The following is a 26,231-nucleotide window of genomic DNA, read 5'->3' on the forward strand; positions in this document are numbered from 1 at the left end:
TTTACTCGTAAGCGTATAAATTGTTTGTCAAAATGCATGAATGAGCGTTTAGGTGTATAAGAGAAGAATCTGTTGATACTATCAGTTGGTTACTTTATTACATCCTATAAAAAATCAGACAATAGAGGGGAATGAAAGTGACAGATTAACTCTATTTGTTCATAACATACCACCTAGATACCATTGGAGTGGGTTGAGATAACTTTTCGGAAGGAATGGAGATGTGGTTAGCTCCTATATAGCAAGGAAGAATGACAGAGTAGGGAAACGTTTTGGTTTCGTTAGATTTTCCAACAGAAACGATGCAGTTAGAGCAACCCAAATATTAAATGGATTCTGGATATTTGGGTACTGCTTATCTGTTTAATCTAATTGGAGAAGGCCTACGTCTCTTATCCACAAGTCTAATGACCTCATCTACGTCCGGCATCTCCACCTTGTAAACTCCATATTTTTCTGTTGTTCTATTGACAGAGACGCTCTTTAGCTCTGCTGGTTTTTGTTGATCTTGCTTTAAACTTACTCCATCATTCTCTCTCCGTAACTAGAAAACTAAGGGGGAGTTATTGTAGTTTTTGCGGTTGGATGTTAGTTTTGTGTGTTTTCAAACTGAATTGAGTTGGGGTTTGTGTGTTTTCATGCTGAATTGAGTTGGTTGGTGTTGTATGTTCTATGTCTGCGCAGGATGCTATTGCTGGTGTTTTAAGCTTATTTGGAGAAAGGGGTGATGTGTGACTTGAGAAGATGGATTTCTTTGTGAAAACTTTATCAGCAGAGAATTGGTCGGGTTTGTAATTGTGATATGCTGCATTTTTTAATTGTTTGGTTCAATCGCTTTTTAGATGATAGTCCGTAGAAATCAGTTGTTGAGTTGTAATTGTTCCTAGTTGTGTTGTACTCTTTTCCTCCAATTAGGTATAGGGAGGTTTTTAATGAGGCACACAACTTAGGTCTTGGGTTTTGCTTTTTCATATCCTTAATAAAACATATTTTGCTGAGCAAAAAAACTGGTTTTGGATAAACTCACTCTTTGGCATTCTCCAACTGCTGCTGTGAATACCTAGTGAAAGGAAATGATAATCATTTAGAAATGTCAGTAGTAACTAACCTTTTATTGGTTGTTTTCTTCATGGATATTTAACACCATCTATGTTCTATAAAACTGTCATTTCTTTTCAAAATTGTGAGAATGTCTATATCATAATTAACACACAATAATATTTGTGAAATGCTTTCTTCTCTCTAGGTTGAAACTGAGCTAAATGATAAATTATCGCATTTACTTGAGGTCAAGGTAATCGTCTTTCTCTCAATTGAGATTTAAGTTACCCTATAAAGTTGTGAGGATTTGGAACTAGCTAAAAGTTGGGCTGCCTTATTAACTTTTGTTATGTAAAAACAGTCTTATCAAGAGAAATATAGGTTATTTATTTATCACTTTGCTATAGATTCATCTAACTTCTTATAATCTGTGTATTATTCTAGATCATGTATTTTTTATTTGTAAGCTTTTTGTTTTAAAATATCTTATCTGAGTGCAGGAAGCACGTAAACTCTTTAGCAAGGCTAGTCTTATTTACGACCAGGTGCTTTAGAATTTCAATTTATTTTGCTTGTGTAGTTTGTTAGCTTACTTTATTTTCATTAATTGAATGTGATAATATAATTTGGAGTTGGCCTAAACTCGAATTAATTGTTACATTGTATTGCTTTGTGTAATCTTGCAGGCTCGTGAAAAGTTTCTTTCACTGAGAAAAAGTACAAAGAGTAATATTACCAATGTTTTGGAAGAGGTATCTTGCAAAATGGCTTGCTTTAATGGTCTATAATCTCATATATCTGACATTCTTACTTGCGTAGATATAATGTTGATGGATATTTTAGTCTGACATGGTTGGCGTTATTCTAGGAACTTCATAATGCAAGGAAAACATTTGAGCAGGCTCGTTTTAATCTAGTGAGTGACTTGCTAGCAGATGATTTCTAAATTGATGTTGCTTTGATAGTTGGAAATTGATTCAAGATGGGAATTACACTATTGTGGTTTATAATTACAGGTAACTGCTCTTTCAAATGTTGAAGCCAAAAAGCGATTTGAGTTTCTGGAAGCTATCAGTGGGACTATGGATGCGCATCTTCGATACTTCAAACAGGTTATCACATGGCATGACTTCTCTATTTCTTTCTGATTGTTTCAAATTTCAATCACTTGCTGAATGCATTGCTCACGACTAACTTTGGTCATTTATAGGGATATGAATTATTGCATCAAATGGAGCCATACATTAATCAGGTTTGTTATCATAACTTCCCTCTAGTGTGATCGGTGGGTTCAAATTGAGTTTCAAAGAAATAGTTGGCTTGTAATTCATTTTTATTCAATTTTAATTACAAGAGAGCATGGAGCATCGTAAGCTGGAGCTAAGGGGCCGACTTATATTAAACATGATGATACCAATGAACGTATTCGAGGGTCCTAGCAAAGATAATCATCGAAGGGTTCTTGGTGGGGAAAGCGGTGATGAAGTGTTGGATGAAGAGGCCGGAGGGAGCCAGGAGGTTCAGGTGAAAGTTCTTGTGAAGCGAGGGAATAAACAACAAACAAAACAAATGTACATTCCTCGAGATTGTACTCTTGTCCAAAGCACGAAACAGAAAGAAGTATCTGAGTTCAAAGAGAAACAAGACATTAAGAGGTTGATCTTGGAGTATAATGACAGGGTAGAGGAAGAGAATAACAGACTCGGAGCACAAACATTGAATTGGCCTAGTGTAAATAGCCGAGCTTATGGCCGTGGAAACTCATGGGAAGGATCCAGCAATAGGAGTGGAGGATCACGACATCGCCATCATAGCCCTTCTGGAAGTGGGTCTTATTACGACAGAAAAAAGTGAGATTCACGGTAGAATATCGAAAATTTGGATGTATGAGTATCGTATTTGTATCATGCCTACATTAGAGAATGATTGAGAACAACATTGGCTTGAGCTCTCATGAACAACCAAATGGTTGAACGACATCTTTCGGGTCCAATTCGAAACAGAATTTTGATGATACACATTGCCCGCTAATTGCAAATCGGCAATCAGGCTTTCTGCAAGGCGGCTTCTGTTACATCGGTTTTCTTATATAGGCAAGATAAAAAATACCTCTAACTCGATCTTTTACTAGATATTACTAGTCTTCATTAGACGTACATTACGTACGATGGATCCCGATGTGATTTCTGGGACGATGAACTGAAAATAAGCTTTACGGAGTCCGAAAATTATTTTGTTTCCCGTCTTTACTGTTGTATATCTGTTAGAGAGGGGAAGAAATGGATTTGATTAATCATGGTTTTTATTACCCCAAGTGAAGGTATCTAAGACTTCTGTTTGATATAGAAACTCTGAATTGTTATTCGGTGTGTATAATTTCTTTTATAGAAACTGTGAATTGTCATTTATGGTTTGAGAGAGAGAATAACGAGTTTTGAACATGAAATCTCTTTTCTTTTATCAGCTCAAACGAACGATTATAAGGTAACATTAATAAAATCTCTTTTTATATATATATAATTTATTTTAAGGAATATTTGTTCAAGAAGATACCAACACCAAATAATTTTCTTGAAAATATAAATTTAAGGTTTAATGTTAAAAGAGTAAATTATATTTTTTATTGATGTATTAAATACGATCGACTTCAAATTATTATCCATTTCAATTATTATTAAATATTATTTAAAAAATACTAATAAGATTTCCACGTATGCACGTTTAGTGAGTCGGGATTTACAAGCCAATAAGAATATCCACAACAAAAGGTTTCATACATTTACTGTTATTTTGATTGGTTGTGCGGTTCTTCCTCACTTAAAGTCCCTAGCAAAAATCATAGAACATGGTTTGAATGATGAGAATCAGTGCTCAGGCTGCTGCTCCCTATGGTATTGAAAGCTTTGACTCAGTTTTAAAACCATTGTGGAAGGGTATCAGGTCTCACCGAGATAAAGTATTGGCTGCATTTTTTAAGGCCAGTGGTTTTATCATTCCTTTGATAAAATATTAACAAAGTGCTCAGGCTGCTGCTCCCTATGGTATTGAAAGCTTTGACTCAGTTTTAAACCATTGTGAAGGGTATCAGGTCTCACCGAGATAAGTATGGCTGCATTTTTTAAGGCCAGTGGTTTTCATTCCTTTGATAAAATATTAACAAAGATATGATGAATGACAGTGAAATATAAAATTATAGACAATATGATTTTTAGTGTTATATTTTCTTACTTATTTGAATTATGTTTTGTAATATAAATTCATGAGATAAATAATAATGATAAAGTATTCAGAATTAAGTATAAATCTAAAAGATAAATAAATAAATAAATTATTGTATATAGAAGATATAATAAATATTATATCTTGGATAACAAAAATAATTTACATCTTTTTATTATTATGAATATCTATAAAGAATTTTCACAATGTAAACATTTAGTTACATGATGTAAAATTTTAATATATTTTTACATAAATTATGTAAAATTTATTATTAATAAAAATAAAAATAATACATGATATATTTACATACTCAAGTAATATATTATCAACATATAAAATTTTATATAAATAATTTTTATTTAAACATTTATTAAAAAATATAGAACAAGGACAATTTGGTAAAATATACATTCCAGTAATCTTTTATTCCTTCAACCAAACATTGTAATCTTACATTCCTGTCAAACCAACTAAACATAGTAATGTAACATTCCCAGTAATCCTATTCCCTGGTAATCTTTTATTCCCACTGGTAATCTTACATTCCGTGAATCAAACGCAGCCTTAAAGTTTAACAATTATATTGCTATAGTTTGAGCCTCATGCTTCCTTTAGTCTTCTACTAAAATCCTCACCATGATTATACATGTATTAGGTCTCTAACCGCAATACCAAACAATGATAGAATGCAATAAGAATGATATATAAAAAACATTGAATATATATATGCATATGGTGTTATTACCATTGATTAATGAAAGTGTCTTAGCACTGGTACTAAAGAGCCTCAACATTAATATGTAAGTGCATTAACACTCATATAGAAGTGGATTAGCATTGATACTAAAGTGTTTTAGCACTGCTAGGGGTATATCTGAATATTTCATATACATATAATTTAGATGACTGTCACTTACACACACAAGTAGCTCGGGTATCCCCATCGTTTCCTGAGCGACAAACAAAGGTATAAGTCTTATGGAATCTTACCTCATAAGGTTCTTATGATTAGCATACAATTTATATTATCATCATCTCATTATTATTATAAAGCTCTTCTCTAGAGCTAACGTCCTACACATGTCAACTAATGCCACATGAAGACAATTGAAGTAGCTCAGCTACTCGCTATCGAACTCATCATGATCAGGTGAGGTCATCCCCTCACTCGACTCGATCTCACTTGTTCTCTCATCTAGAACATTATGGAAGGGCTTCTTATTCTTTTAGTGTTTTATTCCCTTAAGGTAATCAATATTCCTTGCTACCCACTTCATATACTACTACTAGTCTCATACTCGATTCAGGATTAGTTCATGGATAATGACTCCCTAGTCGATTTCATCACACTTCCATCGATTTACCATAGAACTGATAGGTTAAATTTATTTTCTTTGATTATAGGTGTTAATTTGGTAATCAATTCCCTTTGTCTCACTCCTCGGGTCATTTTTCGTTTCACCTGTCGGTATGTCTTTCGCAACGATCGTTCGTTCGTGATTACTCGATACATATTCGATTGGAGATGCATAGAATTATCACACCTAATATGATTACTTCAGTCGTAACCCACCTCTAAACATCTTCCTTAACACTTATTCTAGTGTTTTGTACATATTCAATCCTATTTATGATCATAATATAAGTCCAGGCCCTTTTGGGAAACATTTTAGGCCTATGTGGAAATTTTGGGCAGGGGTTTTGAAAACACCCAAAGAGGTTTTGAAACCACAGTGCAACTTTTGCATTCTAATCAAAGTGTTTCGAAACTAGATAGAGGCTTTTAGAAACCACTATTGCATATTGCCCTACTTCTCAAAATTGAAGCTCTCCAATCACTCCTAAGACCCTCCCAAGGTCCCCAAAGGTTATCTAAAGCTTATAAAAGTTACTTGGGGTCATCTAGCACCCTAAAACACAATCTTTACAACAAAAAACTTAATCTAATGAAAAAATCAAGCAAACCCTCAAATATGCTCAAATACCCAAATCACCAACAAAACATCATATTTAAGAAAGTCATAACACCACAAAGGATTAGAAATACACTACATTGATTAAAGAATCCCTAATGAAGTTCCTTTTTAACTACACTTGCTTCACCCTTCTCTCTTGAAATGAGATGCTCACTAAGCACTTCCTTTTGCCATAACATAGAACCAAAGCTTTTGCATTATCAACCAAGTTTGTGGGAAGTCATAAGATCTACTTAAAAGTTAAATGGAACCTATAAGAAATTCGTACCCCCATCTTAAATCTTGAAGAAGAATATGAAATGAGAATATGTAGAACAAAGAAGAAATAGAAGAGAAGGAAAATATAGAGGAAGAATATTGAAAAAATGAGAAGAAAAGAAAATGATAAAAGTTTTTTAGCTTTTCCCTTCAATTCCCATGCCCAAGCTGAAAATAAATCCCAAGAAATCAACTTTATTTTCACTAATGGGCTAATTGCACTTTTGGTTATCCCTCTTTTGTCTCAGAATTTGGGGTGTTACATATGCAATCTTCCCTTGGCTTATATAATGACAAGCTTAACTTGTAAGGAAGTAACTACCATCAAAGGCATTCCTAAATTTTTCAACAAGCATTAGCTCGGAGCATGAATAAAATAAATATGTGCAGCCCCTAATTATAAGATAGAGAGTAAAGAATGTAATTGGTTGTTAATGATGGACTAAGGGAGGGCAGATAGGGCAGTTACTCCCCTGAAATTTTCAAATTCTCATATTTTTAAAATTTTTTGTGTATCTCTTTATTGATAATATGTTTTCATCCATCCTAATATTAAATTCTATGCATGTCACTGATTCTCGTCTAATACAGAATGTCATAACTATGAAAAAAAGAAAAAAGTTCTAACACAAATAAAATGTACCTAACGCATGATTAGGTAAGAAATACCAAACCATGTTAAATCTTATTTCTTGTGCATTTCTTATTTTATGATTATTCTCTTTGATTATTTGTCTATTCTCAAATTCCTGACAAGTGGCATCACCTCCTCATCACGTTAAATCAATAAGAATCAATTGAATTATGAATTATGATATTAATAGTAAATTTTGAATTATTATTTTTTTGAATGATTGAGAAATAAAGTATTTCAACATTTAAGGTTTTAATATTTGATATAAATTAGAGTGGTTTTGAAATTGAGTTAAGACAATTCAATTGCTTTGGGCATTAGAATATGTGTATAAATTTTGGAAGTGTTTCAACTATTTTACTTTTGATTTTGGGTTTAGTATATGAACTTTGAACTATTTCCATTCTTCTGAATTTATGTGATTTATGCAATTTTCTTTATGGATTTTTTGTTAAAATTAGTTGATTATTTTATGATGTTATGCATAACCATGTTTATCACTTAGAAAATATTCATTCAATTGAAGAGAAAAAAAATTAGGGTTTTGCCTTTTTTTTCCTCTATCTTGTGACAATTTGCTAGGGTTTTGCCCTTTCCTTTCTTACTTTGGTTGTCGACGCTGAGATCTTTCTCAACTATACTCTTGAAGATGGGAAATATCAACCAACAATTAGAGGAACTACAATTGGAAGAGACGGAGGAAAAAGGTTCTTGCTTTGGATAGTTCGAGAAACGGGTCTACTATTTCTTTTGATTTGTGTTTGGTGGGATCTTTTCTCACTTCTAGCATGATCAATTTTCCAGCAATGCACACAATGATGGCTAACGTCTGACATACAATTGGGGGAATTTCAATTATGGACCTGGGAAAGGAAAGATTTTTGTTTCGTCTCTATCAAACGGTTGACATTAAGAGGATTCTAAACCAAGGGCCCTGTTATTTTAATTCTCATCTGTTGATCCTTCATCGACTTCAAGAAGGGGAGAATTCGTTAATTGTTCCGTTACTTTTGGTGGACTTTTGGGTACACATAGTCGATTTACCAATGGGTTATATGTAACATTCTAAAATCTGGTCGGTAGTTTTGGGTCGATAGCCAGGTTAGTTTTTGGATTTCTAGTAAAAATATTAAAATTAGAATTTTTAATTAATAAATATTTTTAAAATGATTTAAATAGTTTGGAATTATTAAATTCTATTTTTGGAAATTTATAATTGGTTTTACTAAGTGACAAAATTGAATAATTTGAAAATTTTGATTTCAATGACTAAATTGTAAGAGATCACAAATCAAAATCTATTAAGCTTATTTTACCAGGGTTTGTGTTTAGTGTTTTTCCTTCCAAGTTTAAGCGTATCTTAATCTCTCATTTTTGCCAAATTTCCATCTTGATTTATTCTCTTAATCTTTGCTTATTTTCATTTCTAATTTTCATTAAATGTTTCTTTCATTTTCTCTCATCCAAAACACAATCGTATTTTTTCTCCCAAATTCTCTATAATGGCTTAAACTCTTCTTCTTCAATTTTTATTCTTTTGTTGTTGATTCTTGTTTATTTCTTCTTGATTTTTCTCTCTTTGGTCAAGATTGTTTATTCTCTTTTCTTCCTCTTGTCGTTTTCTTCCTTGATCACTTTGTTATTACCATTGTTGATCTTCATCTTCTTTTCCATCAAGGTAATTCTCTTTTCCTTGGTTTCTTTTGTGCTTTAGTAATTAATGATCTAATGTGATTGATGATTTTAATTAAATAATTCTTTTAAAGAGAATTTTGTGAATTAAAAGTGATTTTCGAAGGTGTTTAATGTGTTATTTTTCTTGATTGCCTTTGAAGGTTTTCTTGTGTGGATTAAGATTGTTTTTATGATTTTATAATCATATTAAATCATTTTTTATATCACATTTGATTTTGATATCGATTTCATTAAAACAATCTTGATTTTGGTGTTTTTCGAAATTCCAGGAATTATGATTTGTAGAGGTTAATTATGAGGTTTTAATTGAGTTTAGTTGTTGACATTAGTATTTATTGATCAGCTCTTGTTGAGTGGAAGTGGTTGTGATCGAATCGGAGGTTAGGAGAATCGTTTCGATATGATTTTCGATAATTTTGATATTTTCGTTCTATTTTGGAAACAAAAAATTCTACTCTTTTGGATGTGTTATTTTTCTTTCCAAGGTATATGATATGTTGATTCTTGAGGGAAAACAATGTTTTGTGTTTTGGTGAGCATTTGTTAAGTGTTCGGAAGCAATTTTAGTTAGTGGACAACAAAGGTGAGTGACATCCATTCTTTGTGTATGAACATGTTCAAGGGTAAAAGAAGGTGTAGGTTAAGGTGTTTCTTTAGTGTGAACTATGGTATAGATGATTCATTATTGATGCATTTAATTGATATGAAATGTGGATGTGTTATGTGACTTGTGTTGTGTTGCGAATTTCTTCACCTTTTTGACACTGTTATGCAGTGAAAATTCGAGGAAGAATTTTCTTAAAGGGGGAGAATTGTAATACCCCAAATTTTGGACTAGTAACTAAAATGTAAATTTTGAAAGTTAAGTAGACAAAGTATGGATATTTCAACCCCAAGAATGATGGTTTCATGGGTTTCAGATTTTTGATCCGGGATTTGTATAAAAATCCATTAAGCGATAAAGTTCGGTAAAATATTCAGATAACCAGATCGAATCAGAAGTTTACAAAAATTTGAATGAATGTAGTTTGAGGTTAGAAATATTATACCGATATTTTTAATCAATAGAATTTGATTTGGATCAATGGAATTTGGTGGAATTTCCATGTTGAAGTGGAATAGTAAAATTTGGTGACTAAATTAAATTATTGCAAAATTGGAAGGGCAAAGATGGAAATTGATAAATAAGATTTTAATATTTATTTAAGGTTATTAAAGTATAGATAAAAGGATGTCATGGAGGTAAATATTAAGATTCATTAAGGGTAGAGTTTACTTTTGGATCAAAAATGAAATTTTAATTCATTTTAAATTAGCTTTTAAGATAAAAATTAAGAGATATTTCGTAAGAAATTTCAAGAAACACACTCCTCTCTTCTTCATCATTATGCTAAAATGCCATAGCCAAGGTGAGTGAAATTTTCTTTTTCATTTTTGATCCATTTTATTGAGATTTTGGATTAATTTGTGAAATAAGAAAATCATCTACACTAAATTCTCTTTCATTTGGTATAAGTATCTCATTGTTTCATTCATAAAGTGTTGAATGGGTATTTATGGTGGATGAAGGGGAAGTTATAATTGTTTGAAATGAGGTTGAATTTTGATCATATGAGTGTTATAGAATCATATACAAGCATAAAAGTTTATTTAAAATCGTTAAGGGACTAAGTTGAAAGCATTCGACCATGATGGGTTGAATAAAGAAAATGTTGGCACAAGGTTTTTTTAATGGGAATGATTAAAATGAATGGAAATGAGTTGTAGGTGATCAAATCAAGCTTGAAACAAAGTAAGAGATCATTAGGGAAAATACCCTATAACTTTTGTCCCTAGTGAAGAAAATTAAGAAAAATTATAGAAAAATCATACAAAGGTCAGAAATGACTTAGGAATGATTCTACATGCTTTGAGATAAGTTTTGGACCAAATTGAAATTTTGATAAGTTGAGAGGATCTTTTTGCATATGTTAATGAGTTTAGGGATTAATATGTAAATTTTCAAAAAATGGTTTACTATGCTGGAAATTAATATAAGAAAGTTCATTTAGATCAATTTGGAAGATTATATAAGTTTGGGCTCAAATTTCAAAGTTTGGATAAGTTGGGAGTTAAATGGGAATTAAGAAATGTTGGTGTTTTTACATTGTAAATTATTGCTAGAATGGTTGAATATGGTGATCGAATTGTAATCAAAGTTAATGGTAAGGGACTAGTCTGTAAACTTTCAAAACTTTGGGTTTGATTTGAAAGAAATATTTATTTGTGGATAAAAGTTAGGTTGTGAAAAGTTAAGTGATTTTCGATAAAGAAATATTTTTTCAAGGATTAAGAAGGTTATATTGAAAAGTTGAGTTATAATTGATTAAGTTAAAAGAATTAGTATTGAATAAGTATTTATCCTATTTTTTAAATTTATGCGAATACATACTTAATATGTTAGTTAAATACTAACATATGTTTTGAAATTTCATTTTTCGGATAATTGATTTTCTGGTAGATTGTGATCGTAATAAGAGTCAAAGCGAGCGAAAAGAAAAGGAAAAAGTTTAAAAGAAAAAGTTTTGGAATAATATTTTCTAAATACATTTTCTTACTATTATATTTAAATTATTTTTAATTAAAATTTGCTTTTGCATGTTTATATTATGAATATATTATAGAATCCTCATATACTTTTGTGTTACTATGGAGATGTATGATTTTTATGTGAAAACCCATTGTATATGTACTGTAACACCCACAGACCGATACGGGTGACCCGATCTGATACGAGGTGTCACATTAGGGCCACTGGAGCAACCAACCGTATAAATCCTAGAAATTTTAAAATTTTTGTTAAAACATGTAAAATCATAAAAACAATTTATAAATACAAAAGTAAAATTTACCAATATTCGAAAATAAAACAGATTTCAGACTCGTATATAAAATAAGATACAATCTACATGCCTCCTAATCACATGCACCGTACCCTGCAAGCAACGCCAGTGGAACCCCTTTACTGATGTCGATAGTTGCACTGATTTGATTCTTTTAACCTGAAATGTGAGTAAAAGAGTGAGCTCTGAGAATCTCAATAATACAGAACTACCCGATGATGCTGAAGAACATGCAGATAAATGGAAAGCCATAAAATTTCCTTGTTGACTCATACATATACAATTTTTCAAAATGAGTTGCGGTTCCACTGGTATTTCATCGAGTAAAAGTCATGAAGATCTTAGTTCATAGGAAACATTTAGAGTACCATGTTTTCAGGAGATTGAAATAGGATATCTAGTGTGTTCCAACCAAAACCAATGAAAATATATAGATTTTTTTAAAAACAGTAACCGTTTAAAACATATTTTCAAAACCATAGTGGAACCCTCCAATCGAACACCGTTATGCAGTTCCCCAAATTTACATCCATAAAGGCTTACCCTAAGCACACAGCAAAGGGAGCCACCCTAAGGGAATGCCTTTGGGCCTGAGAGCCTACCCAAGAAAGTTACTCGAGGCTAGGGGGCTTACCCAAGAAAGATCTCAGGGCCGCAGGGCCTACCCAAGAAAGATCTCGGGGCCTCAGAGCCTACTCAAGGGTCGCCTTAAGGCCGTAAGGATTTACTAGCTTGATCAGAGTTGAACCTCTATTCTCCAACCTACTCAAAGAAAATGTTTCAATAAAATAGTTCTCATAATGAACACTAATCTCCATGATCCATATTCGGCAAAATTATATTTTCTAGCAAAAACAAATATTCCAATATTATGTATCATTCAATCATAATCCATAAACCATCAACCAATAAATCATAATTTTCAGTGAAACATATTTCAAATCAGATAAAACAATAGGGTAGCACATAGGGAACACACTAGAGGATCCAATAATTTTTCTGAGGCACTTGGTAGTTGCCAGGAATGTAAAACATGAAACTTATGTAATTTGATCGGGTTCCAGGATCGAGGTTCTATTAAAAAATGATCGATTACTTATGGATCTAATCAGACATTTAAAGTTGATACTTTAGAACCCCTTTGTGATTTAGGTGCATCAGGAACCTTTACATCAGAATAATTCAAGATTCAAATTCACTAAGAGTGATTTCATTATTCAGGCCAACAATGGCATTTTAGGTGGTATTTGTTTTTGCAGAGGTAAAAGGTCTGCAGTCTGCGAACCACATTTGCAGGCATCTGCAGCAGAAGAGGTGGGCCAAAAGTTTGCAGTCTGCAAGAAGAAGACTGTTTGTTTTTTAACGTCTGCAGACTGCTAAAAAAACTGAAATATAAATAAACTGATTTTTTAAACTTAAAAAAGTTTTGCAATACTGAAATTTAAATAATTTTAGTTTTATAATAATGAAATTTAAATAATCCATACAACTACAATAATAAATTTTTTAAAATAAATCAATCCATATTTTAAAATAAATCAATCCATATTTTAAAATAAATTTTTCATATTTTACAATAAATCAATCCATATTTTAAAATAAATCAATCCATATTTTAAAATAAATCAATCCATATTTTAAAATAATTTTTTTCATATTTTAAATTTTTTTTTTCATATTTTAAAATAAATCAATCCATATTTTAAAATAAATCAATCCATATTTTAAAATAAATCATTTCATATTTTAAAATAAATAAATCAATCCATATTCCATATTTTAAAATAAATCAATTCATATTTTAAAATAAATCAATCCATATTTTAAAATAAATTTTTCCATATTTTAAAATAAATCAATCCATATTTTAAAATAAATTTATCCATATTTTAAAATAAATCAATCTATATTTTAAAATAAATCAATCCATATTTTAAAATAAATTTTAAAATAAATTTAAATAATTTTAATTTCTTTGAAGAGGTTTGAAGACCTTTGAAGACATAAAACCATGTCTGCACCAAGAAGACATCGCGCAGACGTTAGAAGAGCTTATGTCTTCTAAAAAACAAACGGTTTGCGAAGCCCAATGTCTGCGCGTGGTCTGCTCGGCGCAGACATAAGAGCTTTGCAGTCCTTACACAATAAAAACAAACACCACCTTAGACATTACGATTTCTAGTGGATTCTTAGTAACTTAATCTAATAAGGATGAATCGATGATTCATGGTATTCAATATTTATGTCAATTTATTAGGATACCGAGTCAACTCGAACTGATCAAATCCCAACATTGTGATACATGTCAACAACTTTAATACCAACAATACTAGTCGAACTGATCATCTTCAGAACCATCGTTGAACGGAGCTTGATGAACTCTACTTATTCCGATGGTATTAACTCAATTTATGAATTGCAACAGTCTCCAAGATAACCAATGTACTTGAGTCATACTCCCCAACCTTTAGGGGTGATATAATACTCAGGTTTTCTCGGTGTTTCCATAATTTATCCAATAACATTCACTTATTTCTAGGTCATAAGGGTATTTAGGTCATTTAGTAGTTAAATCCATTCCAGTCACTTCAGAGTTTCTAGAGTAATTCGGACGTTTCTGAAATTCAGATACATACGATACTTCTATTCAATTCAACTTGGTCATATAATAAAGTCATTTTGGTATTCGAGGTTGATTTATTGATTTCAGAGCTTGAGGGTATTTAGTTATTCCAGTGCTTAGAGATATTTTGGATCATTTTACTTTTTAGGGGTATTTTGGTCATTTTGTAGTTTAAGGGTATTTGAGTCCTTTCTTTTAGTCAGGTCTTTCCATTTAATAATTTTTTTTGAACAATGCAAACATAAATATACTTATGATGTTTCAGTCTTTAGGTATTTGATGATAAATCGATAATTCTAGGTATTGTACCTTCTTGGATATAAGATCTGATTAACAGTGACTTTCCGAATTGATCAGGAATTTAACAGGTGAATCAATAGTTTATTGGATTAAATATGAATTCTCAGGGTACTTACACTGTTAAGGTCAGTCTGGACCATATACCTTATAGAGTAATTTCGTAATTTCTTAACTAGGTGATTTCAGTATTAAAGCTTTTAACAAGAACAAATAGAATTTATAAATTCTGAGGTTATTTTCTTTTCTAGATAATCACCAAACTTGAAATCATTTCTTATCGGTCTTCTTGTATCTATGCATGTTGCTCGAGTCTTATTCAATTTAATTTACTTTATTTCACATTTAGGTCGAGTTTAGAAATGATCAACTATATACATGTGACCAATTATATTCATCCATGTTGTAACCAAAACCAACATGTTCCATAAAGCATGAAAAAGGTAGTAATGTATTATCTCAATTTTTGATCCATAACAGTTAACCAATTAAACTCTATTTTATCACCCTCGACCTTTAATTTCATGACCCATAAAGCATGGAACTTAAACGTGAAAATCCGTATTGAATAGGGAGATAAAATGCCTAAAAATAGCTTACCGATATTGAATTTGGCGAAAAGGTCCTAAAAAGGACTCAGGATGTCAACAAAACCCAAAATACGACTCTTGAATTCAATTTCACCAACTTGATTTCTAGCTTTCAATCTTTTTCTCACGAACACGGACCATCCACCGTACAAATACGACTTCAAATAATTTTCCTCACCATTAAAATAACTTATTAAATCTAATTAATAATTCGGAGGCACTAAATAATCAGAAGGGTATACAGAGTCCTTTGCATCTGAGTTACTTGTGTTTTCAGATATGATTGGAGTGATTCTAATATTAAGGAAAATCAGAAGCATTTGGGTATTAGATTCTTACAGAATTCATAGTGATTTGAGCTGATAAGGGAGAAACGAAGATTCAGAGCATTTACGATTTGGGTCGATCTATCAGAATATCGAGTTAACTCGAACTGTACAAGTCCCATCAATGATAACTGTCAATCAGTCAAATCATTGCACTTCCAAAGTATTCACTTTTTAATACAGACAATTCTTGCCAAATTGAGCATCAGTGTTTCCAGACTTATCCAAGTTATTCACTTAATTCAAGGTCATCGAGGTACTCAATTAAATTAGTCGAGTTTATCCCGGTTACTTCAGAGTTTCTAGTGCAATTATGTCATTTCTGAAATTCGAATACATACACTTCTTTCATTCTGTTCAACTAGGTCATATAATAAAGTTATTTTGGTTCTCAACGTTATTTCAGTCATTTCAGAGCTTAAGGATATCCAATCATTCCTGGGGTTGATGATATTCTTGGGTCCTTCTTATTTTTCAGGTATTTACTCTTAACTCGGAGATTTTCGGGTCAAGTGCCTTCTCAGATGTTACAAACAGGTTATAAGGAATTTTCTGTACAAAGACATGATCTTAACAATTAAATCTGTAATTTATCGAGTTATGTATGAATTCTCATGGTACTTTCTCATTCAGAGTCAACTCGTACTATTTTTACCTCTCAATGGCATTTTCGTAATTCCTTAACCAGGTAACTTCGGTATAAAAAAAACGCTTAACAAGGATAAATAGAATTTAGAGATCCTGGAGTTAAGTTCTTTTTCGAATAATCTCTAAACTTGAAATTATTCCTTATCAAACTTCTAATTTCTTGTATAAGCCATCAAAGTTTTATTCAGTTACCAACTTTTTATCACATTCGTATTGAGTGTAGGAATTAATTAACTACTCATAAAAGACCAAACATTTTCATTCATGCATTTACCAATACCAACATGGTTCATAAAGCATGAAAATGTAGTAATGTATTACCTAGATTTTCGTGCCATACTGATCGACCATTTAAACTCCATTCGAACGCCCTCGATCTTGAAATCAACTTCCAATAATTCATCATATACATATCAACAAAAATTTCATCAAAAACGGAGCTTAATTACGAAAAACATATTGAATTGGGTGATTAATCAGTGAAAATAACTTACCGAGTTAGAATTTGGCTAAACGGACCTAAAAAATGGACTCATGACGTTGGAAAACGTCAGGATAGGTGATACCAAAATAAGTCAACGGCCGATTAATGGTCCAATCAACGGTTCGGTTAACGGTCCGGTCAACAACGGCTTGGCTCGGACCGGTCCAGCCGGTCAACCGGTTCTCCAGTCTGCCAGACGAATCCCATGCACAGTGGGTGGCACATGCGGCGCGTGAGGCGACTCCAGTCTTCGGACGGTGACAAAAATTTCCAGATTGCTAGATCGGAACCTCGAGATTCTCGGGCAAGTGTTATTTTTCAAAGAAACATAACGGATTGCAGAATTTTAAAACTTACGAACTTCTCCAACGGTGATCGCCGAGTGACGACGACGGAGCAACAACGACGCAACGATTTCGGTCGGGTTTTGAGCGCACGGTGAGTCCGATGGTGCAGGTGGTGAGGCGAGAATGTCGTCGGATCGACCGTAATCGACAGAAAACAAAAGGCGATCGAGTTAAAATCGAAGAAGCTTCCGGTTCAATTTTACGACGAACGGCGTCGATTCACAACGGAATATAGGTCAGGTTTTGTTCTTCGTTCAATGGTGAGTTTATTGGTGGTTTCAGATCGACGAACGGTGGTCTGATAGTGGAGTATCAAAGCTACAAAGTTGGGTCGACAGGGAAGGAAATTGGGAAAAATTGGTGGTTTTGTTTCTAGTCTATAACCAGAAACCAAACATTAAACATTTCAATTTTATTTCGACACAAAATGAGCAAATTCAGGGCTAGGTCCCTGAATTTCCCTCACTTTCTAAAATGGTCTGCCAACTTTACGATTTTACACTTTAATTCTTAATTTCTTCCAAAATACAACTTTAATTCAATACTTTAAAATTTCTAAAATTTAGCCCCTAAATTGGGGTGTAACAGATCACAACGGGGGCTAGTACTTGAAAATTTTCTTTTGGAAAATGCTTCAACGGCACCGGATAATCTATCCCGAATTTCTCTTCCCACTGAGATTCTTTCTGGTTTTTCAATGGCTGCTCCTGCAGTTAAACCTGCTCTTCCACTGGAGTGCCGCCCTTTGGAGCTGCCACCAATAGAGCACCTCTACAGGAGTTGAAACTTTCTTTTCACTAATCATATCAATTTTTTTTTTTTTGCTTTTTCCTGCCAGCTCTTAGCCCCTGCCAGGGAAGACTTCCTCTAAGGAAATACATAAGCACAAAACCAAGGGATTCCAAAACATCTCTGCGACTTTGCTCAATTCCAAGGTGAGTGTTCACACTTGCATAACGAACAGTGCCTGTAAGGTTTTTGTTTTCTCTATATGAGATGTGCTTACACCTTAAATGCACATAAAATACAAAATATTTGCATGCCCCTTATTCTCATATAACCATTATCAAACACATAAAATCATGCACAATTATCTTTGGCAAGTCTGTTATATGCACCTAGAGTTTTCAATTTATAATCTGAAAATTTCTCATCAAACTGGCAGTAATTCAAATATGTATTGTGGCTATGAAACCATTTGGGAATATCCTAGTTGTAAATGAACATTGAAATGACTATCCAGCTCAGTTGGTAGAACACACAAGGTTCTTAACCTTGAGGTCGCGGGATTGAGTCTCATGGAGGACATTTCATAATTTGGAGGTCTCCTACGGAAGCTGTTCTCAACCTAGTGTTGTTGAGAACAGTCTACTATCTTACCTTCCCCTTACCCCATTACATATGAGAACAAGGGACATCCATCCATCCTAGTTGTAAATGAACACATTAGTGCTTTTCATCAAGTAAATGTTCTATTTGAAGAAAAACTTATACTTTTGTTATGTGCCTGAATAACTTTTTTGCAAAATTCAGAGAGCAAACAGTTGCCATTCTAGTGTCCCTGGGAGCAGACCCAGGAGCCCTTACGGACCCTACTCAAGAATTTCCTTTGAGCAGAACTCCTGCGGACTTGGCTTCTTGCAATGGACACAAAGGAATTTCTGGTTACCTTGCAGAATCTTCTTTGACCGGTTTACTTTCTTCTCTTACGATGAATGTTAAAAAAGAAGCTGTACTAATAGTTTCAGAGCGAATCGCAACTCCAGTATATGATAGTGATTTATAAGACCTATCACTGAAAGACTCAATTACTGCTGTATGCAATGCTACACAAGCTTCTGATCGTATATATCAAATGTTCAGGATGCAATCCTTCCAGCGGAAACAATTGAGTGAGTCTGGTAAAGGTGTGTCTGAAGAGCATGCTATTTCACTTATAGCTGCTAAAGCGCGTAGGCCATTCCAAGTTGATCGGGTGGCCCATGCTGCTGCAACGCAAATTCAGGATAAAGTTCCGTGGCTGGAAGAAAAGAAGAGAGTTCTTATTGATTCGGCAAAGAATTGTCAAAATCCAGGTTCATTGCTGTTTTTTCATTTGCCAATGGCTTAGTTTCTTGGTTTATCTTTTCCTCTCTTCTCCTAACTTTTTCTTTGGAAAAGGGTTATTTCGTAATCTGATTGTGTGTGTTTGTTTTATGATGAATCGTGTGCTATCCCGTGTTTGGAGATCTTACGTGACAATATTTTGATGTTCTAGGTGTTTCATAGACAGTTTTTTGATGTTTATGATTTTACACTCCTTTAAGAGATAATAACAAAGGGATTTTGGTCTCTCATATTTAGGGTTTTTGACCATTTCATTTTGGCTGACTGCTGCTACCATGACTTGTACCCCTTGTAATTGTATTATTGTTTACTATATGCTGTGTAAATACCTTTGAAAAATGGGAAACTGAATTGATAATCTTATGATGGAGTGTTATTTTAAGGTTTTGTTGATGTATTATTTTCCTCTCAACTTTAAAATCTTGAAAGAATATTGATTTGAAATTATATGGCGTGAAGGACCATGTTAGAGGCCACCAGGTGAGGAAACAGTATAGAACAATCATCTGGTCAGTGGGAATTCTGGAGAAAGTTATTTTACGGTGGAGACGTAAAGGGAGTGGCTTGCGAGGATTTCGACGGGATGCAATTACCAAGGAACCAGACCCACAGTGCACGCCCTCGAAAGAAGATGATTATGATTTTCTCAAGGAGGGAAGAAAACAAACCTAGGAAATGCTGCAGAAGGCACTTACTAGGGTAAAGTCCATGGCTCAGAATCCTGAAGGACGAGGTCAATATCGAAGGCTGCTGAACTTGGTTCAAGGGATTCGTGAAAACAAGGTATATACTGTTTTGTTTTACATAGATTCCTACTTTAGTAAACTTTACAATTCAGTAGGCTTCAATGATGTTAGTTGCCCATGGCAATTCAATCTGTCTGAGATTGTGTCTTTGCACCTTGTACTTGCTTCGTTTCTGTCATTAGCCAGATTATAAATCTGGCTAAGGTCTTCTTTGGTCATTGCATTTCTTACAGGACAGATTTCGAATTCTTGAGATCATATGCCATAATTTTGATTGTGAAAATGTGCTTATAGTCAGTTCCAACAAATGCACATTCAACAGTTCTTTTACCACAATATTTTATCAAAGCACCGACTATTTTGAGAAAATGCTCCACAGGCTTGCAATATGGTACTGAGTAGTACAGAAGAAGTGGGTAATGTTGAAGGAGATGGCGATGAAGACCTTATCGACATAGACTCTCTTTTAGACGACGCATGTCTATCGCATTTGATTAAAGCTCCTTCAACCTTGCCCCTACATATCCAACCTGTACATAAACCGGTACGGCAGCTTCATTGCAGCAGTATGAAGGGTTTTAACTTGTGATTGTCTGTAAATATAGAATCTAACGCACATTACTTGTTTGTTTCTAGGTAACATAGAACATGTGCTTTACTTTGTCAGGTTAAAATTAATCCCATAAATTCGTGAAGTCAAGGGCTAGAGTGTAATATTTATTGGTTGTAAAATCTGTTGAGAGGAATGATTATTAGTGACATTTTAGAGTTTAATTATGAACATAATGATTCCCTCTGTGTGTTTAATTTCCATTAAAAACATCTCTTGTTTTGTTTTTTCAGTTTCGATCAACAGTCAAAACACTCAAATCTGACAAAACGAGACGAGGCTTCGAAAAATGCAGCCCATATATTAGATTTCAGTTCAGGTTGCCTGTGAGAACTTATGGTTAACTGATTTAGTTGCGCACTATATGAAACTTTATTGATAAGAAGTTTATTTAATATATTTATTATTATTTAGAAAGAAAAACTATAGTATTAAGTTAAAAAATTATTTATTATTTTTATATTTATTTGATATTGAAATTACTTTTAAAATATTTAAATTCTCATTTGAACAATTTATCACTGGCACAAATAAAATGCATGTTAATTCTCTGCCACTTTTGAAATACAGTAGCATAAAGTCAAATGAAAGGGATATTTTTCGCTCATCAATGAATTGAATTTCTGCTTGAGAAACAAAAAAAGTGTTTTGAGAGTGAATGTACATAGAGAAATGTTAAGTCCCCATGGCTCAAGTCCTTGCTGGCAGCTTACACATTTTCCTGACCGTTTTAATCTTTCAAGTTTCTGGGTACAGCTGCATGCAACTCTTCATTTGATGGGATGGTACTGATCCGAAACTAGCTTCGGAGGCAATTTCCGAAGTATAAACAGCACCAAAGCTGATGGAATAATCTCTACCAACTGTTGGAAAAACAACAGAAGCTGTTAGAAGACGAAACTGGTGGAACACAACCGAAGTTTGATCTAATTGTATAGCATGAATTAATGAGTAAGCACGCCCCGGAACCAAATGTACCATGTAATATATAAGATTTAGGAGGGGATGGTATAGAACATCGATATCCGCATCCTCGTCAAAAGCCGAGACCAGAACCTGCAAAGCGAAACCGATGGAAACAATCCCTTGTTATGTATAAAGAAGTTTATGTAGTATTTATGACTCTATTTTTTATCGAAGATGGCTAACCATGAGGCATCTTAGCACGAAACAGGCACAGCATATCCCAGTTACGAAGCCAACCTGCCATAGAAATAGGATCGAAGACCACATCGAATGACAGATAAACAGTTGAAAGGGTATCGAAGCCTTTACAATTACAAAACAAACCTCAAACAGCTTTTTCTGGCGACCTCTGGATTCGATAGGGAAGCGTCTCAACATGTAGAACAACCTAATGATGTAAGTGACAAAAAAAGTGAATAGAGATGGAACAGAAACTGAATGTCGGTTCGAGGCTTGATATTGACTCTTACCTCCCACCGTATAGAATGAACCCGGACGCAGCACAAAGCGAAACAACTGCAAAATGCAAAGAAATACACCAATGCATCACTTTTTCACTCACCCCCAGTAAGTCCATTTACTTCTTTGGAATCCATTTAAATTCGTAGAAAAAGATCACTTGAACTTCGTTGTGGCATTGGAAATGCAAATTCAAAGCAGATTTAAAGAAGAAAAACTTACTTGAAATAAAGACTCTAGCAAATTCGATCGCAATCGGGCTTTTACTTAATCGTATGGAAATCCATATGCACACCTTTTAGCACAAGAAACAGACAGGCTTCTTTAGATGGCATTGTAAAATCCAAAAACCCATCATTTTAGGTGATGTACAATTACATTGTTACTTTTACCTGAGCAAAGTATATAAATCCGTTGATGCTATAGTATGCAGGTCTTAGTTTATTAATAGGAAGACTTCTTGCCTAAGAAACAAAAAATAAAGAAGAATCGATTTAGTGTCGTGATTAAATTATGCAAAATGACGACATAGCAAAGAAGAGTTGTCTACCTGGTAATATATCTCGGCCCAGAAAAGAACAAGCAACATATATGTTGAAAAAAACAGAAGGTTAGGAAGATCCAGAAGCACCATTTCGAGTGCCTGTATACCGATCGATGTTATGGTTAAAGCAGTGAAGCTGAAATTAGAATAGAACGATATTTGCGAATAATCTACTGATTTCCCAATACCAAAATCAGAATGTAAACAATACAAACATCTAGACATCATATGGCAGTTGGTATGATACCCTAAAGAGAATTACATGGCCATGCTATCTAAAAATGCTGATTCACTAGAAGTAACCATTAAAATCTGGTGCATCGACTCTATACATCGGGACATACCTTGGATTTAACAAGAAACACGGTCTTGTAGAAACAGAAAAGAACAGCCCTCACTGTTAGAATGCCATACAATGATTTGTTTTAGCAAAGTTATAAAACAGCTAGTTGAAGGACTGTGAGAGATATAATACACAATTCTTACATCCATTCACAACAAAGTTCATCAAGTGAAAAACCTTTTGTGTCGTCCACCCGTACTCCGGCACTCGCAGTTGAATCCTGCATAATTGTACCTAAAATCGAAGCATTAATGCCATTAGAAAACCATAATCTTGCACCATATGCTCATGAGTTTGGACAGTATCCAATAACATTATAAGTTGCAGTGAAATAGAAATGGTGGGGTTTACATGAATCTCATATAGCATAATATCAAACACATAGTAAACATACAGACATATCAAATTTCATACAAAGAAATTCTACAATGTTGTTCTTCCTAGAAGACGCGGGCTCAACCACATAAAGATTATGATATGAAATACTTGCCTCGATTCTGATTGCAGACGAACACATAAAGATTCAAGCTTTACACTAAAACATCACATGCATCAAAGTCATTTATATTTTTCATTTCATCCACGTTTCGTTTCATTTAAATCCCATTGAGCAATATGAAAAATGCATGAAATTAGCATACCAGAGCAACAAATGAAATAAGAGCATAAGAAGCAGACAAGAAATAGAAAATGGATCTCTGCCACTCGTCGGATTTATCAATCTCATCCCACCAACCAAGCATTCCCACGACATGCTTCAACAACGACGGTTTCTCTGTAAGAACAAAGCCCTTTACTCTCACCATCTGAAGCAACTCCCTCAACTGTGAAAACAAGGAAAAATAAATGAATAAATAACTAAAACCAAATAAAAACAAGAAAAAGTATCGATAAGAGACAACGACCATTGATGAGTGGGGAGGAGGAGGAGGAGAAGGGTGTGGAAGGAAGGGACACGTGGAGGGAGGGGAGAGAAGACACTTAGGTAGGAGTATGCCACTTGTGGGGGAGAGTATAACGGTCGAAACATATATAGTTAGTGACATGTTCGTGGATTTCGGTAACAGACAGCAACTGTGGTTTTTGATTTTTAATTAATGTTGACGGTTAAACAACATCGTCGGTAGAAACAAGTTATAAACCCAAGCTTAAACTTCAACCGGTAATTGCCGTGAATAATAATGAAAATTATATAATCATCATTTAAATGGATTTCTAATTGATTAATTATTTAAGGAAAATTTTATAGCGTATGTACATCACTAGTTAAATTATTTTTATTAATTAAATATTAAAAAGATAAATTACAGTTTTATACCTAAATTATCACATTTATTTAATTATAGCATTTAAACTTTAATTTTTTAAAATCATTGACGGTAATACTTGTATGGCATATTTGTTTAATTATAATATTTAATCATTTGTTTAATTTTTTTAATTACTACATCACCTTATTGTTATTTGTCAGGATTTTTAATTAATTTTATTCTACCAATTAGGTGATGACATGTGTCTCTACCTATGTGATAAAAAAATAGAAATCATTCTTGGTCCTAGTATGAATTGATATTGAGTATCTTACATGAGAAACAGATCACTAAACCATTGAACTAAACTAGTCATTTGGATAAACTTCACCACATTTTGTATTTAACTTATATAACAATATCACCACAAAATCAATATTTTTCGATTACTATAAGATACAAATATGAACACTTTAAATTAATCACCGAAAGTTTAGTCATTCAACTATAATATAATTTTTTTATAATTGAACTTAATATTATTTATAGCATTATTAAATTAAAAGTTAATTTCTAACTTTTATTTATAAATAAAAATAATTAAATAATTTTTATATTTTTATAAAAAAATATATGGAATAATTATAAAAAAGTATATTTATAATATTATAAAAATATGTATTTATTTTTTAAAATCAAATTAATCATTTATTTGAAATGATATTATTTTTAAATTATCTATTTAATTTTAAATAATTTAAATTTAGAGTAAATCATATGTTTATTGTCCATCTAACTATACTTTAGTTTCGTACAACATTATTTAAATTAAATAGATAATTTAAAAATAATATTATTTTAAATAAATAAAAAATATGATTTTATAAAATAAATAAATATTTTCATAATATTATAAAGAATTGTTTTGAATAATTTAATATAAGTTTCATAAATTTAAGTATTTTTTATTTTCAAATAAAGTGAAAATTTATTCTTTAATTTAATAATGATTCAAATAAGTATTAAGTTTGATATAATAAAAACAAATTTGCATAATAGTTGAATGATTAAACTTTCGATCATTAATTTAAAGTGTCACATATTTATATTTCAAAATTATCGAAAAATATTGATTTTATGGTGATAATATTATATGAGTTATATACAAAATATGATAAAATTAATATAAATAACTAGCTTAATTTAATGGTTGAGTGCCTTTCTTTTCATGTAAGAGTCATAGGTTCAATTAATGATAAGAGCCCGAATATCTTTTATTTTATTCTCATAATTGGTGACACGTGTCACCATTTAATTAAAAACACTAACGAATAAATAGAAAAATGATATGTAAATTAAAAATTTTAAAAAAAAATGAAATGTCATGCCACATCACATTGTCGTTAATAGTTTTGGAGAAAAATATAAAGTTTAAGTATTAAATCGAAATAAAAATGTTAGTGTAAGTATTAAACGTAGAATTTACCCTTTTAATATTTACTTAATAAGGACATTTTAGTTAGTGGTATTTTTGGTATATCGCTTTAGTGGTATGTTGCGGTGTGCGACATGCACCGTAGACTCATCCAATTAATTAAACAGTGAGGCTACCCACATGAAGATGAGTGTATAACGCACATCGCATATAGGCATGTAAATGAACTGAACGTTCAGCAAACCGTTCATGAACCGTTGGGCAGGAAGTTCGTTTATTTATTAAACGAACGAATATGAACAAAGGGCTCATTCGTTCATTTACGTTCGTGAACGTTCGGTAATATGTTCATTTATGTGCGTTCATTTATGTTTGGTCCACTCTATCCAGACCCATTTAAAATATTAAAGCCAATAAATTTTAATATGAAACCCATAAATATTTTAAAATTCAATTAATTTTAAATACAAATAAAAAAAGCTCAAAACAATTAAATAAAATATAATCCTAAAATTGTTAGGAAAGAAAAAAAATCTATACTCATTTATGTTCGTTTACGTTCATTTATTGTGTTCGTTTACGTTCACTTACGTTCGTTTATTGTATTCGTTTATGTTCGTATACATCAGTCCGTTTATGTTCGTTCATTTGTGTTCATTTATCATTTAAATGAACAAACATGAACGAACACAAACAAGCTACATTCCTTAACGAACGAACACGAACAAGAAATTTTTTGTTCGTTTATG

At 32.5% G+C, this 26,231-nt stretch overlaps 1 protein-coding gene and 1 pseudogene across 2 annotated transcripts; one reads left to right on the plus strand and one right to left on the minus strand.

Annotated features, from left to right (window-relative positions):
* Window positions 1-16,726: 16,726 nt before the first annotated feature.
* LOC120144773 lies at window positions 16,727-20,464 on the plus strand (annotated as a pseudogene).
* Window positions 20,465-21,127: 663 nt separating this feature from the next.
* On the minus strand, window positions 21,128-23,608 carry LOC120144472 (tobamovirus multiplication protein 1-like). 2 transcript variants are annotated; one of them, XM_039158510.1, is made up of 11 exons: window positions 23,439-23,608; window positions 22,941-23,031; window positions 22,799-22,851; window positions 22,461-22,553; window positions 22,303-22,374; window positions 22,133-22,205; window positions 21,922-21,967; window positions 21,776-21,839; window positions 21,635-21,688; window positions 21,464-21,541; window positions 21,128-21,348 (listed from the first exon to the last, which is right to left on the minus strand). In XM_039158510.1, the coding sequence occupies exons 1-11, from the start codon at window positions 23,601-23,603 to the stop codon at window positions 21,256-21,258; spliced, it is 882 nt and encodes a 293-aa protein (XP_039014441.1). In that variant the 5' UTR covers window positions 23,604-23,608; the 3' UTR covers window positions 21,128-21,255. The 2 variants fall into 2 exon arrangements, with proteins under 2 accessions (XP_039014441.1, XP_039014442.1); XM_039158511.1 differs by having other exon boundaries at window positions 21,922-21,964; window positions 22,130-22,205.
* Window positions 23,609-26,231: the final 2,623 nt, after the last annotated feature.

The sequence above is a fragment of the Hibiscus syriacus genome, unplaced genomic scaffold (assembly GCF_006381635.1).
Source record: "Hibiscus syriacus cultivar Baekdansim isolate YM2019G1 unplaced genomic scaffold, ASM638163v2 tig00110890_pilon, whole genome shotgun sequence".
NCBI lineage: Eukaryota > Viridiplantae > Streptophyta > Magnoliopsida > Malvales > Malvaceae > Hibiscus > Hibiscus syriacus.

What these genes read in the sequence shown, in the direction of transcription:
- LOC120144472 (XM_039158510.1), bottom strand. Translation starts at nt 23,603, where the DNA reads ATGGTGAGAGTAAAGGGCTTTGTTCTTACAGAGAAACCGTCGTTGTTG. An exon ending in GAACTTTGTTGTGAATGGAT is followed by an intron (nt 22,852 to 22,940) that starts GTAAGAATTGTG and finishes GCATTCTAACAG; the next exon opens with TGAGGGCTGTTCTTTTCTGT. An exon ending in TCGTGCTAAGATGCCTCATG is followed by an intron (nt 21,542 to 21,634) that starts GTTAGCCATCTT and finishes TTCGCTTTGCAG; the next exon opens with GTTCTGGTCTCGGCTTTTGA.